We start from the raw sequence: 17,982 nt of genomic DNA, 5'->3' as shown, positions 1-17,982 counted from the left end.
CATTTTTTATAGCACCATTTATTCCATGGCACTTTACATGTGAAAAGGGGGCAAATATAGACAAATACAATAAGCATGAGCAAAAAACAAGACACTAACAGGTACAGAAGGAGGGAGGACCCTTCCCACAAGGGCTCACAGTCTGCAGGGGATGGGTGAGGAAACACTAGGAGAGGGTAGAGCTGGTTGTGCTGCGGTTCAGTAGGTTGAGGATCACTGCAGGCTGTAAGCTTGTTGGAAGAGGTGAGTCTTCAGTTTTTTTTTTAAGGTTTCTGTGGTAGGCGAGAGTTTGATGTGTTTTGGTAGAGAGTTCCAGAATATGGGGGAAGCACGAGAGAAGTCTTGGATGCGGTTATGGGAAGAGTGGAGTAGAGAAGGAGGATCTAAGGTTGCTTGTAGGTAAGTACCGGGAGACCATGTCACAGAGGTATGGAGGAGACTGGTTGTGGATAGCTTTGTATGTCATAGTAAGGGCTTTGAACTAGAGTCTCTGGGCGATAGGAAGCCAGTGAAGGGCTTGGCATAGGGGAGAGGCTGGGAAATAGCGGGGAGACAGGTAGATTAGTTGGGCAACAGAGTGTAGGATGGATTGGAGTGGTGGCAGAGTGCTAAAGGGGAGACCAGAGAGTAGGAGGTTGCAGTAGTCAAGGCGGGAGGTGATAAGGGCGTGCACTAGTGTTTTTGTGGTTTCTTGTTCAAGTAATGCACATATCTGGGAAAAATTTTTGCGTTTGAGATGGCAGGAGGTTGCAAGGCCTTGGATATGTGGCTTGAAAGAGAGTGATGAGTCGAGGGTCACCCTGAGGCACCGAGCATGTGGGACTGGGGAAAGTGTGCAGCCATTGACATTGATGGATAGGTCTGGTGGAAAGGTAGAGTGAGATGAGGGGGAAAGATGATGAATTCTGTTTTGTCCATGTTCAGTTTTAGAAAGCGAGCAGAAAAGAAGGCCGAGATAGCAGACAGACAATGTGGGATTTTGGTGAGTAAGGAGGTGAGGTCAGGTCCGGATAGGTAGATCTCCATGTCAGCGGCTTAGAGATGATACTGCAAACCGTTGGGCTTCTATGAGCTGTCCCAGAATCAGACTAGAATCAGTTTTTCCGCCCCTACATCATGCTGCCCCCAGATTAGGGGAAAACTAGTGACTAGTGATGAGTGAATAGTGAAATATTCAGATTCAGGAAAATCGACACAAATAATTTCTAATATCCCAAGGGTCTGAATCATACAAGCTAAAAGACACTGTGATGGGGACCTCACAATACATTTTGCTGGCAGTTATTATAGTAGGTAGAGATAGGGAGTACAAGATTCACCATTGCACAATGTGCAAAGTTTTCAAAAAGTTAAAAACATTACCCACGTGGGGTATACATAGATGAACACCAAGTACATGTTGCAGGAGGAGGAGGAGGTGATTTCCTGAACAAAATGGGTTTGGATGGTAAGGTATGGACATTAAGACAACTTCCCCAAAAAATGATTTGGGCTGCATTTAAGTTCTGTTATGTTGCTCTCATCCCTAGGACTTAAAGTCTCAGGAAATCCAGCCCTTGTTCAATTTTAGAAGAGTCAGCCTGTCTGCATTTTCCGTTGCCAGCCGTGTGCGCCTATCTGTTATGATTGCACCTGCCGAACTAAAAACTCGCTCAGACAACACACTTGCGGCAGGGCATGGCAGCACCTTCAAGGCGTACAAAAGAGGTCAGGCCAAGTGTGCAGCTTGGACAACCAATAGTTAAAGGGCACAGAAGAATCAGGAAGAACCCTGATATGGTCACTTAAGTAGTCCTTCACCATCTTGGTCAACTTCTCCTTGTCATAGTTACACCCACAGATAGCCCTAGCTGATGTGATGGTTTCATGAAAATGGCCCAGTTGGTGGGCATTCCCTCCCCCCAAGTTGCACCTGGTGTGCGTGGCCCTCCCCTGTAATCCTTGTGGGTGAAAAGAGCGAGTACCTCTGCCAGCAACGCTGTCTGAGGGTAATCTTTTGAGCAAGTCTTCCATAACGGCCCTTTGGCATGCATGCACTGAAAATAGCACGTCTTCCTGCGACATGAGAGAAGGAAATTTCTCATTGTACTATGGGTCAAGAAAGGTGCACAGCTAGTATTTCATGTTGGACAAAATGTGTTTCACACGAGGATCTTGGGAAAGACATCTGGACATGAACTGTGCCATGTGTGGCAGACTACAAAGAGTCACATTTTCAGTGTCCTCATCAGAAAGTACATAGTGGATGCTTTCCTGAAACGGAAAGTACTTGCAAGCAGCATAATACAAAGAATAGCAGGTTTACCCAGAATCCTTTGCAGTAGGCGGAGCTATGCAAATCATCTCTTTCCACCCCAGTCTAATCCACAGCGCTTGGAACCGCCAAGCGTGCAATGCTGCGGATTAGTTTCTAAATTTACACAGCCAACCAATTCCTACCTGTGGACACGTGTTTCGGGCTTTAGGCCCTCATCAGCACAGGGCTGGAATTGGTTGGCTGTATGGAGTGGGGCTCGGTGAGCAAGCGATACACACATGCTAGCCACCTTAGGGAGAGACCCAAGTTGGGCTAAATGTAGCGGGACGAAAGAGACCGAAAAGCCCTCTACTTAAAGGAAATACATAGTGGATGCTTTCCTGAAACGGAAAGTACTTGCAAGCAGCATAATACAAAGAATAGCAGGTTTACCCAGAATCCTTTGCAGTAGGCGGAGCTATGCAAATCATCTCTTTCCACCCCAGTCTAATCCACAGCGCTTGGAACCGCCAAGCGTGCAATGCTGCGGATTAGTTTCTAAATTTACACAGCCAACCAATTCCTACCTGTGGACACGTGTTTCGGGCTTTAGGCCCTCATCAGCACAGGGCTGGAATTGGTTGGCTGTATGGAGTGGGGCTCGGTGAGCAAGCGATACACACATGCTAGCCACCTTAGGGAGAGACCCAAGTTGGGCTAAATGTAGCGGGACGAAAGAGACCGAAAAGCCCTCTACTTAAAGGAAATACATAGTGGATGCTTTCCTGAAACGGAAAGTACTTGCAAGCAGCATAATACAAAGAATAGCAGGTTTACCCAGAATCCTTTGCAGTAGGCGGAGCTATGCAAATCATCTCTTTCCACCCCAGTCTAATCCACAGCGCTTGGAACCGCCAAGCGTGCAATGCTGCGGATTAGTTTCTAAATTTACACAGCCAACCAATTCCTACCTGTGGACACGTGTTTCGGGCTTTAGGCCCTCATCAGCACAGGGCTGGAATTGGTTGGCTGTATGGAGTGGGGCTCGGTGAGCAAGCGATACACACATGCTAGCCACCTTAGGGAGAGACCCAAGTTGGGCTAAATGTAGCGGGACGAAAGAGACCGAAAAGCCCTCTACTTAAAGGAAATACATAGTGGATGCTTTCCTGAAACGGAAAGTACTTGCAAGCTGGGGTGGAAAGAGATGATTTGCATAGCTCCGCCTACTGCAAAGGATTCTGGGTAAACCTGCTATTCTTTGTATTATGCTGCTTGCAAGTACTTTCCGTTTCAGGAAAGCATCCACTATGTATTTCCTTTAAGTAGAGGGCTTTTCGGTCTCTTTCGTCCCGCTACATTTAGCCCAACTTGGGTCTCTCCCTAAGGTGGCTAGCATGTGTGTATCGCTTGCTCACCGAGCCCCACTCCATACAGCCAACCAATTCCAGCCCTGTGCTGATGAGGGCCTAAAGCCCGAAACACGTGTCCACAGGTAGGAATTGGTTGGCTGTGTAAATTTAGAAACTAATCCGCAGCATTGCACGCTTGGCGGTTCCAAGCGCTGTGGATTAGACTGGGGTGGAAAGAGATGATTTGCATAGCTCCGCCTACTGCAAAGGATTCTGGGTAAACCTGCTATTCTTTGTATTATGCTGCTTGCAAGTACTTTCCGTTTCAGGAAAGCATCCACTATGTATTTCCTTTAAGTAGAGGGCTTTTCGGTCTCTTTCGTCCCGCTACATTTAGCCCAACTTGGGTCTCTCCCTAAGGTGCTCATCAGAAAGAACACTAATCATCCTCTCCTGCTCACAACACATTGCCTCCTCCTCCTCCTCTTCAGGCCATACATGCTGGATAGGGATGAGCTGGGATTGGGAGTCCCTTCTGTAGCACAGACCAAAAACTCCTGTTCCTCCACATCCTCCTCCTCCTGTTCTTCGTCATCACCCAATGTAGCCTGAGAATATTGTGTGAGGCTGGCTGTGTGCTATCAGCCACTGTAAAGTCTTGCTCCATGACCACCTGCTGACCTGATGGCAACTGTGAGTCATGATTATCCTCCACCTCTTCAGACATTAATTGACTTTCCCCAGCATGGCTTTCTCCTGGCAGTGGGTGCTCAAATGTTTGGGCATTACTGCACTACATGAAATTTTCCCATGGTGCTCATGCTGACATCAGAAAGGTGAAGTGAGTTCACTGACTTTGAACTCCCAGGACTTGTCTGTCGGCACTGCGAGCAGGACAACTTTCTCACACTCGTGGTGCTGTCAGACAGGGAATAGGAGTTCACAGGGAGACACTGAGCACATGCTGCTCAGTGTCTCTGCTGGATGGCAGGCTGTATAGTCGCATCATGCAACCATGCCATCAAGATGTAGCAGAGCTAGACTCATCATGGCACAAATGGATAATCATCATCTCTGCGGAAAGGTGAAGAATATTTTTTGTTTTTTTTAACTCTTGCTGATGACAATAGCGGTCGGTGGAATTGGCAAGGTCGTAAGTATGGTTTAATTAAGATTTATTAAAGAAGTCTGTGTCATTCTTTCAATTAAAGGACTTTATTCTGGATGTCTGTGTTTTTATACAATATGATTATGGGTTAGTAATGGGGGCATCTTATTGACGCCTCTCCATTAGCAACCTCAGGGTTTGATGTCACCTGACAATGCTAATGTGACTTCAACCCCGTCTCCAACCATCACCCCACTTGGCACCGCTACAGGGCAATGGGAAGAGCGAGGATACGTGCCAGAATTGGCACATCTTAGAGATGCACCTTTTCTGGGGAGGCTGAGAGCTGATGTTTTTAGCCTGGGGGGGGGGCAGTATCCATGGCCAATTCCTAGGCTAATAATATCAGCCCACAGCTGTCTGTATAGCCTTTGCTGGTTATTAATTATAGGGAGACCCTACGTCATTTTTTTTAGGGTCCCCCATTTTAATAGCCAGTAAAGGCTAAGTATACAGTTGTGAGCTAATATTAATAGCCTGGGGAGCTCCATGTGTATTACCCCATTCCCAGGCTATAAACATCTGCCCCAACCATCAGCTTTCCCTCTGCTGGTTAAGAAAATTTACACAGGAGCCCATGACATTTTTTTCAGATAAATAATCTATTATTAATTAAATACATGTACAGTAAGCTGCACACACACTGTACTAGTTATATATGTCACTGATATCTGTATATCTACCTTTTTTATGTGTATTTACTGTATGTAATCCATCTATTCTATGATGTCGGCTCCTGCTGTGATTTTACACTACACAGCTGTTGAATTGACGGCTTTTCTTCTATCTATCTATCTATCTATCTATCTATCTATCTATCTATCTATTTATCTATCTATGTTATATATACATATATATATGTGTGTGTGTGTGTGTGTGTGTGTGTGTCGCTGACATCTTTATATCTACCCATGCTATATGTATATATCTATTCTATCTATTCTATCCTATCACTCTGTGATTTTACTGTATGCGACACATGAGTTACCGGCTTTTCAAAGGACATTGGTGCGTAAAAATCGGGCAGCATTCGCTTGATGCGAGTGCTGTGTGATTTTTTTTTTCTCACACCGATAGTTTTGCATTCTCGAGTCTCGATCAAGTCTTGGTGACAATCGCAGCATGCTGTGATTTTACACGCACGCCGAATGCGGCTGAGAAAATAAACGCTGATGTGAGCTGCCCCTTAGGCCGGGGTCACACTTGCGAGTCAAATGCGAGAAATTTGCGCCCGTCTCTCACATCAATACCCGGCACTCGGGACCGGAGTGTGCTTCTCCATGTATTTCTATGCAGTGAGAGTTTCTCGCATTGGACTCACAAATGTGACCCTGGCCTTAGATTAACACTGGGCTGAGAGCTATGCGATGTTTTCTCACATAGCACTCGGCGGTATTGTATGGTAGTGTGACTCCGGCCTTAGATGAAGCCTCTGGAGAGAGTAGAGAGCAGCCTTGCATGGTCTAATCCCCTTTTCATCTTTATAGTAAGTACTGGTTTTAAGCCTCTCTAGAAAACTAAATAATTGCTGCTGGCAGATTAAATTAGGGACGATATCCTGATGGATAGGGAAGGGTAGAGCAAAAAATGAATACATATTTCATTAATCAATTTAGAACAGAGACATAGAGACCCCAGTTCCTGAAAATGATTTTGCCAGGATTCTGGCATGATATGGTTTGTAAAGTCAGAAAATGAAGTGCAAGAATTTTTCAACTTTTGGCATTTTCAGACCAATTTCGGTCAGCTCTTCCAAAATTGGAGGGTTGGGTGGCTGTCACAGGGCGTGGCAATGAATCCTCGTCAAATTAATGACATGGCCTTCTAATGAATCAGGAGCCCCCCCATCCAGACCGGCGTGAACAACTCCAGTCTTGATAAATCGGGGCCAAAATGTGTATGTATCCATGAACCTTACCACGATGGGGCAGTGTTGGTTATAGTACGTAACTCCAGTAACATCACTCCTATCCTAACATACAAGTCATGTACATTAGTTATAAGCAAATCTATTGCTTTTGACTCTAAGCCCAACTTAATTAACCATGCAACATGACAATTCTTCCCTGTTGGTTTTAGTAATCAGTAAGTGATAATCTCTTAGCTGCTCACACAACATACTGAGTAATTTCTTTCCTGGAATAATTATTATAGCTCTCTTGCTTCAGAAACCATGCACAGCCACTTAAAGAACAAGGATGCATAATGTGCTAGATTCTTATACCTGCTTAAAGCTATTGCAGCTGTGATTTACCCACTCAACCAGCAGCTATGAAAATCAGTTATCAACCTCAGCAGCCTAAAGTGAGCTGTAAATCAGTCAGCTGAAATGTGTCCAACCAGCTCAGTGTTGTGAACTTCTCCCCTTTACATGCAGAGCATATTAAATGAATGACTGTTGCAAGCACCGATGATTAACACACGGCTGGGTCATATCTTACATTCTGCTCTTCTAAAATGATTTTAAATACCATTTACAGTGAAATAAGAAATGTGAGGAAACATCAATACAGCTTCTTACATGGGAATTCCGATTACAGCGAAAGCGTATTCCAAAAAGAATGTCGATCCTGCAGTAAGAATGAATGAATGAATGAATGAATGGATTGATGATGAAATATTGATGGCATATCGCTAGGATATTCAATCAATGTCTAATCGGTGATGGTCCGACCACTGTGACGTCCAACTATTGCGTAGAAGGAGATGTCTGTCCCACTTTGTCTCCTATCTGCTCTGATTAAATTTTTCTGGATGGCCACATGGTTGATCTTAGACTATAATGTATGAAGAAAAGTGTACAACAAAGTGCACATAACAAAAGGATTGTTCACTTTTTTTTGTCTGACTTATATCCGATAGGGCGATACTTACCCAATGGGTGTAGTTTAACATTATTAGTCAGAGCAATAAAGGGAGACACCTAGTGCAGTCTGCTGCCTTACATAATTTAGTGGTAGAGATCCTGATTACAGGGATGTGTTACTTACCGGGCTGTTTTTTGCTGTTCCAATACAATTAGTTTTATATTAGCAGGAGATGATCACTACAGGACAACTGGCCTTGTGCCTCCCAGTCCAACCACACCTCTAGCACTGACTAGTAGCTGTATGTCACTATACAATGTACACAGAAATAAGTGGTGTGAGCAGCATTATACACAGCTTGAAGAGGTTGTCCAGTACTTTATCATGGATGACCTTTCCTTAGGACAGATTATCAATGTCTGATCGGTCAGGGTCTGACACCCGGCACACCCGCCGGTCAACTGTTCTTGGTGTCTGCGTCCGTCAGCCGGAAATGCTCAATTGCGGAGCTGCTCCGTCTTCTCACAGTGGCCATGATGGGTACTGCACATCCAGCTCCAATTGATTTGAATTCAAGGTGGATGTGTAGTACCCAGTCGCAGCCATGGAGCAGCTCCGCAATTGAGTAATTCCAGCTGGCAGCCACCACCAGCAACGAGAACAGCTGGTGGTGCTGGGTGTCGGACCCTAACCGATCAGACATTGATGACTTATTCTAAGGATAGGTCATTAATGATAAAGTATTAGACAACCTCTTTAGCAACTGAGATCTGCACCAGAGAAAACCGTGATTCTATCATAACTGCTGCACCCAGTAAATAAGTGATACATCGCTGGAATCAGAATCTATGTCCCCACCGCAGGCTGCTGTCAAATTACATAGCAACAACCTGGTGACAGATTCCCTTTAATAAAATATGAAATTGTGATAATGAATGAGACGTCTAATACAAGACTCTACTACAGCAGATTTTCTGTATATAGTGTTTGTGTTTGTATACAGTTGTTTACCTTGAAAAATTGCACTTTTATGTCACTTTTGTTATCCATGTTGCACCTAGGTGAGGAAGTGGGAATGCTGGAAGATATGGCTGTTGGTATTTCAGATTTGAGGCACGTAGTATTTAAAATAACGGAAGCTAAATCGGATGACTTTCTTCCTGTTGTGACTGGGAGACGGTAAGAATGGCTTGTACCAGACACTGTCTTTGTAACGTCTTGGAAAATTAGATTAAGAAAGCATTTTGTTTTTCAAAGCGCAAAATATTTCACAAGTAATTAGTGCTATGGCGCTCTGTGATACTGAAATTGCCACAATCAATTCCTTGGTATTGAATCACAAGTTATATCTTTGTTCTTGTATGTTGTCTGTGTTTGGAGCAGTTAATTCCATTTATAAAACCGACATTTTCATTTATGAATTAATTTGGGCACAGACGTGTACGATAAACAAGGAGTCTTATTCCTAAATAGTTATTTGTGGATTTGTTTGTTTTTCAATGTTTTTACCTGGCAGATGAAGTATGATCTGTTTGCTTTATTTCACTTCATATGTCGCTTTTAAAGGAAATAATAATCATGTGGCGTTATCTTCCTTAATGGGGTTTCACCAATATTGTAGATCATCACCTATGTAGGTGATAAATTGCCGATAAAGATCGGAGGTGCTGCATGAATGAAGCTACAGTCGATCACATGCACTGCTATTCTGTTCATTGTCTATGGGACTGACGAGTTCGGACACACAGCCGCGGTCATCTAGACTTTGTGTAGAGCAGTAGTGCACATACTCGACTTTCATTACACTCAAACAGAAGACTCAAGACCCCGATTCTCATGGTTGATTAGGGTCCCATCAGAGTGACTTGCAGCAATTTGCAACTTATCAACTATCTTATGCTAAGCTGCAATATTGGTACAACCCCTTTAAGAACAATACAAAATTCAAGACCCATCTTTCCCCAACATCTGCAGTACACATTAGATGGTCATACACAGTAGATGGTCGGCTGGTCCTTCCAAAATCAGTAGTTCAGGTGACATTCATCTAATGTGTATGGTCACCTTAAGGCCATGTGCACACGTTCAGGTTTTTTCGCGTTTTTTTCGTGCTAAAAACGCTATAAAAACTCATTAAAAATGCATACATTATGCATTCTATCATTTAGAATGCATTCAGCATGTTTTGTGCACATGGATGCGTTTTTTTCCCGCATTATTTTTGCGGATTTTCTGAGTTTTTCCCGCAATTCTATGCATTTGGGAAAAAACGCACAAACAACGCACAAAAAACGCATAAAAAACGCGAATAAACGCATGCGGATTTCTGGCAGAAATGTCCGTTTTTTTGTCAGGAAAATTTCTGCAAGAAATCCTGACGTGTGCACATACCCTAAAAGTGGTTGTCTGGTCTTAAGATATTGATGACCTACCCTCAGGTTAGGTGACGAATGCCCAATCAGTCCTGATATGTCACCAGGCACCCACGCCGATAAACTGCTAGCAGCTACAGCACCTGGATATATCCATTCAATGTGTAGAGGCCACTGCCAGGTACTGCAGATTGCCTCCTATTTTCCTATTCTGAATGGAGCTGGTCTGTGTAGTTTACCTTCATTTATTATTTACATCAGGCCACAACCCAAGCTGAGCACAGGAGTCTGATACCCAGAACACTCAGCCGTAAGCTCTTCTCTTGGATGTTCACTTGGATTTGTTTCAGAAAAGTCTGAGACTGAAAATCCATCCCAATAACTTAAAGCGAACCTGTCACCAGGTTTGGCTGAGTTAAGATGCGCCACTGCCCTTCAGGGCTGATATACAGGCTTCTATAATGCTGTATATAAGTCCCTGATCCAACCTGAAAGATAAGAAAAATAATTTTATTATACTCACCCGGGGGGCGGTCCGGTCGGATGGGTGTCGCAGGTCCTGGTCCGGCGCCTCCCATCTTCTTGTGTTGCCACCCTCCTGTTGCTTCATCACTCCCCGGAATCACTCTCCGGCGCAGGCGTACTTATCTGACCTGCTGATGGCAGAGGCAAGTACTGCAGTGCGCAGGCACCAGGAAAGGTCAGAGCGGCCCAGCGCCTGCGCACTGCAGGACTTTGCTCTGCCCTCAGCAGGTCAGATAAGTACGCCTGCGCCGGAGCGCAATGCCAGGGAGCCTGTGAAGCAAGAAGGAGGACGGCATCACAAGAAGATGGGAGGCACCGGACCTGGACCTGCGACACCCATTGGACCGGAGCACCCCCAGGTGAGTATAATAAAACTTATTTTTCTTATCTTTCGGGTCTGACCAAGGGCTTATCTACAGCATTATAGAATCCTGTAGATAAGCCCTGAAAGGGGGTGGCCTTATCTTTTATCGGCCAAACCGGGTGACAGGTTCCCTTTAAATTTGGTTGTTTCTACAGAATGTGCATGGATTTTTACAAACATCATTTAGATGAATTCATGCAAAACGTTTGCGGCGCAAGAACATACCCTTCTATTCCAGAGCATTACACACAATTCTAGAGCTTAGTATCAAAAACTGCACTTGATTCTCAGTAAAGGTTGAAAACCAGGATTTGTTTCGCATAATTAATGCAATGTAAGCACAGAGTTACTCACCTTATGTAGACTGCCATCCTGCGCTATTACACCAAATTGTCCATATGGAAATGTAAAATGTAGGTAATAGATATCTTTCTAACAGTCATCTACAGTTTTCATAAACCTTCCAGCTGACCCTGACAACTTTCTTGTGTTTTGTGTAAGGGGGCTTCCATATTGTGTTTTGACACCCGTTCAGTGGCCTTGTCGGGGCTTATGTCCGAACTGCTCCCCCTCCTGGAAAACAGGATTCAGACATATGCATTGATGGGGCCATAGAGCATCAGGTTGCCAGCAGAGTGAATGTGTGATCTGACATCTATCATTTTTGGGCATGTATGCCTACTTGAGTCGGACACTCAGATGTAGTATACGTAAGCCTCGACACGGCCATTGAAACCTATGTGAAAGCACTCTAGCATTGCCGAGCCAAAGATGGAGGAGATCAATGCCCTAGTCCAAAGGCTAAACTTCATTTGCCACCCCATCTGACACCAGCATGATATGGGGGCAGGTTCCCTGATTCCAGAGATGTATCACTTACTAGTCTGCTGCAGTTTTGGTAAAATCACAGTTGTATCTGCTGCAGATCAGCCAGTTCTTTGACTGCTGATATCTATATAATCCCGCCCACACCACTGATTGGCAGCTTTCTGTCTATGTATAATGTGCATAGGCAGAAAGCTGCCAATCAGTGGTGGAGGCAGGGTTTGAAGGAACTAATTTAGAGGACTACCTGGCAGCAGGTTTACCAGTCCTTTAGTGATAATCTACTGCTGATAAAACAGTGATTTTATCAAAACTACAGCAAGCAGCCCAGTATGTGACAAATCCCTGGAATCAGAGTCCCTTTTCCTACATTATGCCGCTGTCAGATTAGGCAGCAAAACCTGCTGACCGATTTTCTTTCATTTATGAACATTTCGATAATGTGACCCTAAAGTGAGAGACACATTCACACAGCAGTATTGTGCTCAGTATTTTGCATTAGTATTTCTAAGCCCCCCCAAAAATAGACTGAAATGTTGAGCCCATAATGGGTGCATTTTTGCATTATACTGTTTATGTTTTACTCTTAGTTTTGACTTGAAAACAATAGTATCAAATTCTGACCTAAATGCTGTTATGTGAAAATGGCCTCAGTGTTCCCGATGACTAGATTGCAATAGTAATATCACAACTCACAAGTTGAATTCACTTGCTTGTTATTTGTGGTTGTTATCCAAAAAAGAAGGGCTAGAGTGACATGTAAAATGAGATAATACTCTCTTATGATAAATTCAGCATATAATCTATTTTCCATTATTTTTCTACATTTTCTCTCCAGGGAGCACTATGAGGTTGAGGTCAAACTTCCAACTAAAATGTTTGAGCTCCTTCCGCAAGAGATAAAAGATGGAAAATTGCTTAGTGTTTACCCGGTGCTTTTTAATGTTGGAATTAATGAGCAGCAAACAATTGCAGATAGGTAAGAAAGCTTTTTCAAAGTAAATGAGCCATTCCGAAAGCATGCAACTCTTATTTAGTAGTAGAAGTGTAAAAAATTACACAAATGCCGTGACAGCAGTGCGATCTTACCTCTTCTTGTATGCTGCGAAAATTAAGTGTAGTACAGATATGGGGTCTGTTAATGTATTAAAGGGGTTGACTGACTAGGTTCTATGAAATTTGAATTTGTGTTGAAATTTTGGAAATTTTCAGGTCCCAGCTAGTTCAAACAATTTGTAATATGATTGTCATGAATCAAAAGAAAAATGCCCATTACTACTTTGCACATTGCAGAAAACTGTACCAACCTCAAAACTTTCAAGCCAATCAGTAGGAACTATAAGAGCCAGTATAAATGCCCAGGCAAGGAATTCAGCAGCCATTTAAAGACTATTCAGAATAGAGAGAGGATGTCTGAGCTCACAGCGCAATAATAGACCTATCAAGACAACTACTTCAGACAGTAATGTGCTATACAACTTGAGCAAAGAAGAAGATGAATATTAGGGCTCGCTCACGCTTGCGTATAATACGGAGGAGTGCAATGCGAAAAAGCATCTCATTGCGCTTTGACCAAAGCTATTCATTGAGTCAGTGCTCATCTGCAAGTTATTTTTCAGCTCGGATCAGACTGGGAAAAAAATCACAGTATGCTGCAATTATCTGCAAGAATCGGATCGCACTCGAAATTGCAAGTCAATCCGTGCTAGAAAAAAACGCACAGCACACGGACCATGCGCGTGGCATCCGATTTTTACACATACATCTCGAATGAAACCCGACATTTCATCAGCCAAGTACAGTAAAATCACAGCTTGAACCGTCACAATAGAATAGAGATATAGAATGGATAAATATTTAATAGATAGAATAAATAGATAGAATAGATGGATTAGATAGATATAATAGATGCCATGTAGGAATTTTATGTCACAAGCCCCCTACAGATAATAAACTACCACCCTTTAGTGCCTTTCATGTGGCGCTAGAGGGTGTTTAGCTTCATGTAACCTATTAAATAAATACATTATTTTAAAAAAATGACGTGGGATCCCCCATATTTTTAATAACTAGTTAAGGGAAAGAAGACATCTCTGGGCTTATATTATGAGACTGGGAAGGGCCCAATAGCCATAGAGCTTCTCAGCCAATTAATATCAGTCACCAGTTGTCTGCTTTGCCTTTACTGGTTGTTAAAAAGGGGGAACCCTAAAAAAAAATTACATGGGGTCCCCCCTTTTTAAAAAAAAAAACAGCAAATGCTAAGCAGAGAGCTGCGGGCAGATATTAATAGGATGGGAAGGTGCATGGATATTGGCCCCTTTCCAGCCTAATAAGACCATCCCTCAGCCATCCTATAAATGGTGCATTCATTAGATGCGCAAATTCTGGTGCTTTGCCTCAGCTCCTCCAGACTGCCCTACTGCGGTGACAATCAGGGTAAATGGTCTGTGGGGTTTATGTCAGCAGCTGTCACTGACTTCAAGCCCTGTGGTTAGCAATAAAGAGGTGTCTCTCAGACACCTCCATGGCTAACAAAAGAAATAAACACACACAGAAAAGTCTTTTATCTGTAAAACCTCACTCCTTAGACTGGAGCAGCAGCCAATGTCTGTTCTCACGCTGTGCTCTGCGATAGCCCCCCTGCTGTGATGAGTGGTGACATCCCCGATCCACTTGGGTTTGTCCTGCTTATATCACTATCACTGGTGGATTTGTAAACTTTTTTGCACTAAGGCTACTTTCACACTAGCGTTGTACGACGCACGTCGCAATGCGACGTTGCGACGTACCGACGCATACTGTGCAAGCGCCGCACAACGGAGGCAGCAGATGCAGTTTTTCAACGCATCCGCTGCTCCATTGTGAGCTGCGGGGAGGAGGGGGCGGATTTCCGCATGCGTGGTCGGAAATGGCGGACATGACGCACCAAAAACGTTACATGCAATGTTTGTTGGTTTCGACGGTCCGACGCAACACGATGCAACCGTCACATGACGGTTGTGACGTGTGGCAAAGCATCGCAATGCGTCGCTAATGTTAGTCTATGGAGAAAAAACGCATCCTGCAAGCAATTTTGAATGAACTTCAATCCAATATTGCAGCCAGCATGCAGCCATTGGGTAAGGAAAGGGTGAATCAAACACCCGAAAACCCCGCCTCCATGGCTGAAGATTGTTCCCTCCAAATTCAGGTGACAGTGTCCCTTTAACAGGCGTGTGTCATCAGAAAACCACCTGTTCTTCAAAATACATTTTTATGTTAAATGTGTCTTTTAAAAATGTTCACTTGCCTCCTGACAACCCATAATTCTTGATCTTTACAGAAGACTTTTCAACAATGTTATCATTATGACAGACAGGATTAAAATGAAAGGTTACACCTCAAAATACAAAAGGTGACAAAAGATCTATACTGGGTGATGTCACAACTCGCCTCCTCCTTCTCCCTCATAATCCACTGGTTGGATTGTAAACGTAAAAGCTCAGAGGGCTTGTAAGCATAAAGGTACCGTCACACTAAGCGACACTGCAGCGATACCGACAACGATCCGGATCGCTGCAGCGTCGCTGTTTGGTCGCTGGAGAGCTGTCACACAGACAACTCTCCAGCGACCAACGATGCCGGTAACCAGGGTAAACATCGGGTTACTAAGCGCAGGGCCGCGCTTAGTAACCCGATGTTTACCCTGGTTACCATCGTTAAAGTAAAAAAAACAACCACTACATACTTACCTTCCGCTGTCTGTCCCCGGCGCTGTGCTTCTCTGTCCTGTGTAAGCACAGCGGCCGGAAAGCAGAGCGGTGACGTCACCGCTCTGCTTTCCGGCTGCCCGGCGCTCACAGCCAGAGCAGAGAAGCCCAGCGCCGGGGACAGACAGCGGTAGGTAAGTATGTAGTGGTTGTTTTTTTTACTTTAACGATGGTAACCAGGGTAAACATCGGGTTACTAAGCGCGGCCCTGCGCTTAGTAACCCGATGTTTACCCTGGTTACCAGCGAAGACATCACTGAATCGGCGTCACACACGCAGATTCAGCGATGTCAGCGGGAGAGCCAGCGACCAAATAAAGTTCTGGACTTTCTTCCCCGACCAGCGACAGCACAGCAGGGGCCTGATCGCTGCTGCCTGTCACACTGAACGATATCGCTAGCGAGGACGCTGCAACGTCACGGATCGCTAGCGATATCGTCCAGTGTGATGGTACCTTAAGATGGGGTCAAAGTCCGTCTATTGCTGGTAAGGTTCATGTGCACATTAGGAGTCATAAATTACAGCAAATCGCCAGTGTAAAAATGTAGATTTCTTTTTATTTATTTTATTTAAAGATCATGATATGAAACATGAAAAAAAATCTGAATTTTTAAAAAATACATGAAATATAAAAAACTGATTTAAACAATAAGGTATTTTTTGATGACCAATTCCTGTTAGCTAATATAATTATAAAGTGATGCATTGTATAAGGTTTGATTAAAGGGAACCTGTCACCCCGTTTTTTCAGATTGAGATAAAAATACTGTTAAATAGGGCCTGCGCTGTGCGTTACTATAGTGTATGTAGTGTACCCTGATTCCCCACCTATGCTGCGAAATACATTACCAAAGTCGCCGTTTTCGCCTGTCAATCAGGCTGGTCAGGTCGGGTGGGCGTGGTGACATCGCTGTTTCTTCCCCAGCTTTCCGTTGGTGGCGTAGTGGTGTGCGCATGTCCAAGTGCCGAATCCACTGCGTGCACGTGAAGAAACAGCGCGCGATCTGCGCTATTACCCTTGTCATCGGTGGGGGCGGCCATCTTCCTGGGGCCGCGCGTGCGCAGATGGAGATCGCGGCGGCCATTTTCCTGAAGCCGAGATGCAAACTCGGCTTTGTTTTTGTGCTCCATATTTATTTGGTACAAAAAACAACATACCACATGACTAAAAAAGAAAATTCAGTTTAAAAAATAAAAGGTGAGGAAGAATCAGACCAATAGTATCATTTTCTATAAACGTGTTAAAGGGGATGTCCGGCCCAGGTGCAGACAAATGATTGGTGCTACCTGTGTGGACGCATAGGGGCTCAAGAGGTAAGGGGGCTCATTTATACCTCCGGAGAAGGTGCAATATTGCACTTTTAGGAGCTCTTGGGCTGTAAAGGACCCATATATTGTTCTTGCACAAGGGCCCTTTTCTGTCTGTGGTCCAGCCTTAGGCCGGGGACACACACAACGTATAAAAAAACAGTCCGTTTTTCACGGACGAGAATCGCACAAATGTTACCAAAACAGTGATCCGTGTGCAGTGCGAGGATGCGATTTTCTCGCATCAAATGATCCGTGTGACATCCGTGTGACATCCGTATGGCATCCGTGTGGTGAGATTTTCTCACACACTTGCAAAATGAGCAAATAATGGCTGAGCCTTTCCTGTCACCTGCCCAATGCCTGAGAATTTCTCGCAAGTCACACTGATGGTCCGTGTGCTGTGCTATTTTTTCTCACCCCCATAGACTTTCATTGGCGATTCTCGGCCGAGAAACGCTGACAATCGCAGCATGCTGCGATTTCACTCGGATCCTGAATACGGCCGAGAAAATATCGGATGATGGGAGCTGCCCCATAGATTAACATTGGGACGAGTGCTATGCGATTTTTTATCGCATTGCACTCGTCCGTATTACGGTCTAGTGTGACCCCGGCCTTAGGCTACAAGTCTGTAGTCACTGCTGACTTGTGAATTCTCACGTCACACGTGCTGTAAGGATATTCAAGTGCCAGCGTCGGGAGCGTGACGGCAAGTATGTGATGGCCATACGTATGAACACATGCCGACTAGATAGGTGCAGCCTTGCTCAGTGCAAGTGTATTGAGTGAGACTGGGAAAGTCTAGTAGGAATGTGGCTAGGAATATGCAAATCACATACTTGTGGTCGCATGACCACCTGATCCCAGTGTCTTCACCAGAGAATCCTCAGAGCTCGCAGAGCGCACAATGTGTGGATTCACAAGTCTGCAGTCACATAGAGTGACTGCAGACTTGCAGCCTAAAGGTACCTTCACACTGAACAACATTACAACGATAACGATAGCGATCCGTGACGTTGCAGCGTCCTGGATAGCGATATCGTTGTGTTTGACACGTAGCAGCGATCTGGATCCTGCTGTGACATCGCTGGTTGGAGCTAGAAGGCCAGAACTTTATTTCGTCGCTGGATCACCCGCTGACATCGCTGGTAACCAGGGTAAATATCGGGTTACTAAGAGCAGGGCCGCGCTTAGTAACCCGATATTTACCCTGGTTACCATTGTAAATGGAAAAAAAAAGACACTACATACTTACATTCCGGTGTCTGTC

At 44.4% G+C, this 17,982-nt stretch overlaps 1 protein-coding gene across 5 annotated transcripts in view; it reads left to right on the top strand.

Annotated features, from left to right (window-relative positions):
- INPP4B (inositol polyphosphate-4-phosphatase type II B) overlaps positions 1–17,982 on the top strand; it is a 1,184,089-nt gene that overhangs the window by 1,038,532 nt on the left and 127,575 nt on the right. For all 5 annotated transcript variants that reach the window (XM_069743998.1, XM_069744002.1, XM_069744000.1 and 2 more), the window contains 2 exons: positions 8,625–8,742; positions 12,488–12,628. In XM_069743998.1, the coding sequence (XP_069600099.1) occupies positions 8,625–8,742; positions 12,488–12,628 (259 nt within the window). The remainder of the gene's footprint in view (positions 1–8,624; positions 8,743–12,487; positions 12,629–17,982) is intronic.

Source organism: Ranitomeya imitator, chromosome 1 (assembly GCF_032444005.1).
Source record: "Ranitomeya imitator isolate aRanImi1 chromosome 1, aRanImi1.pri, whole genome shotgun sequence".
Classification (NCBI taxonomy): Eukaryota; Metazoa; Chordata; class Amphibia; order Anura; family Dendrobatidae; genus Ranitomeya; species Ranitomeya imitator.
This window is presented reverse-complemented; position numbering and strand designations above follow the sequence as displayed.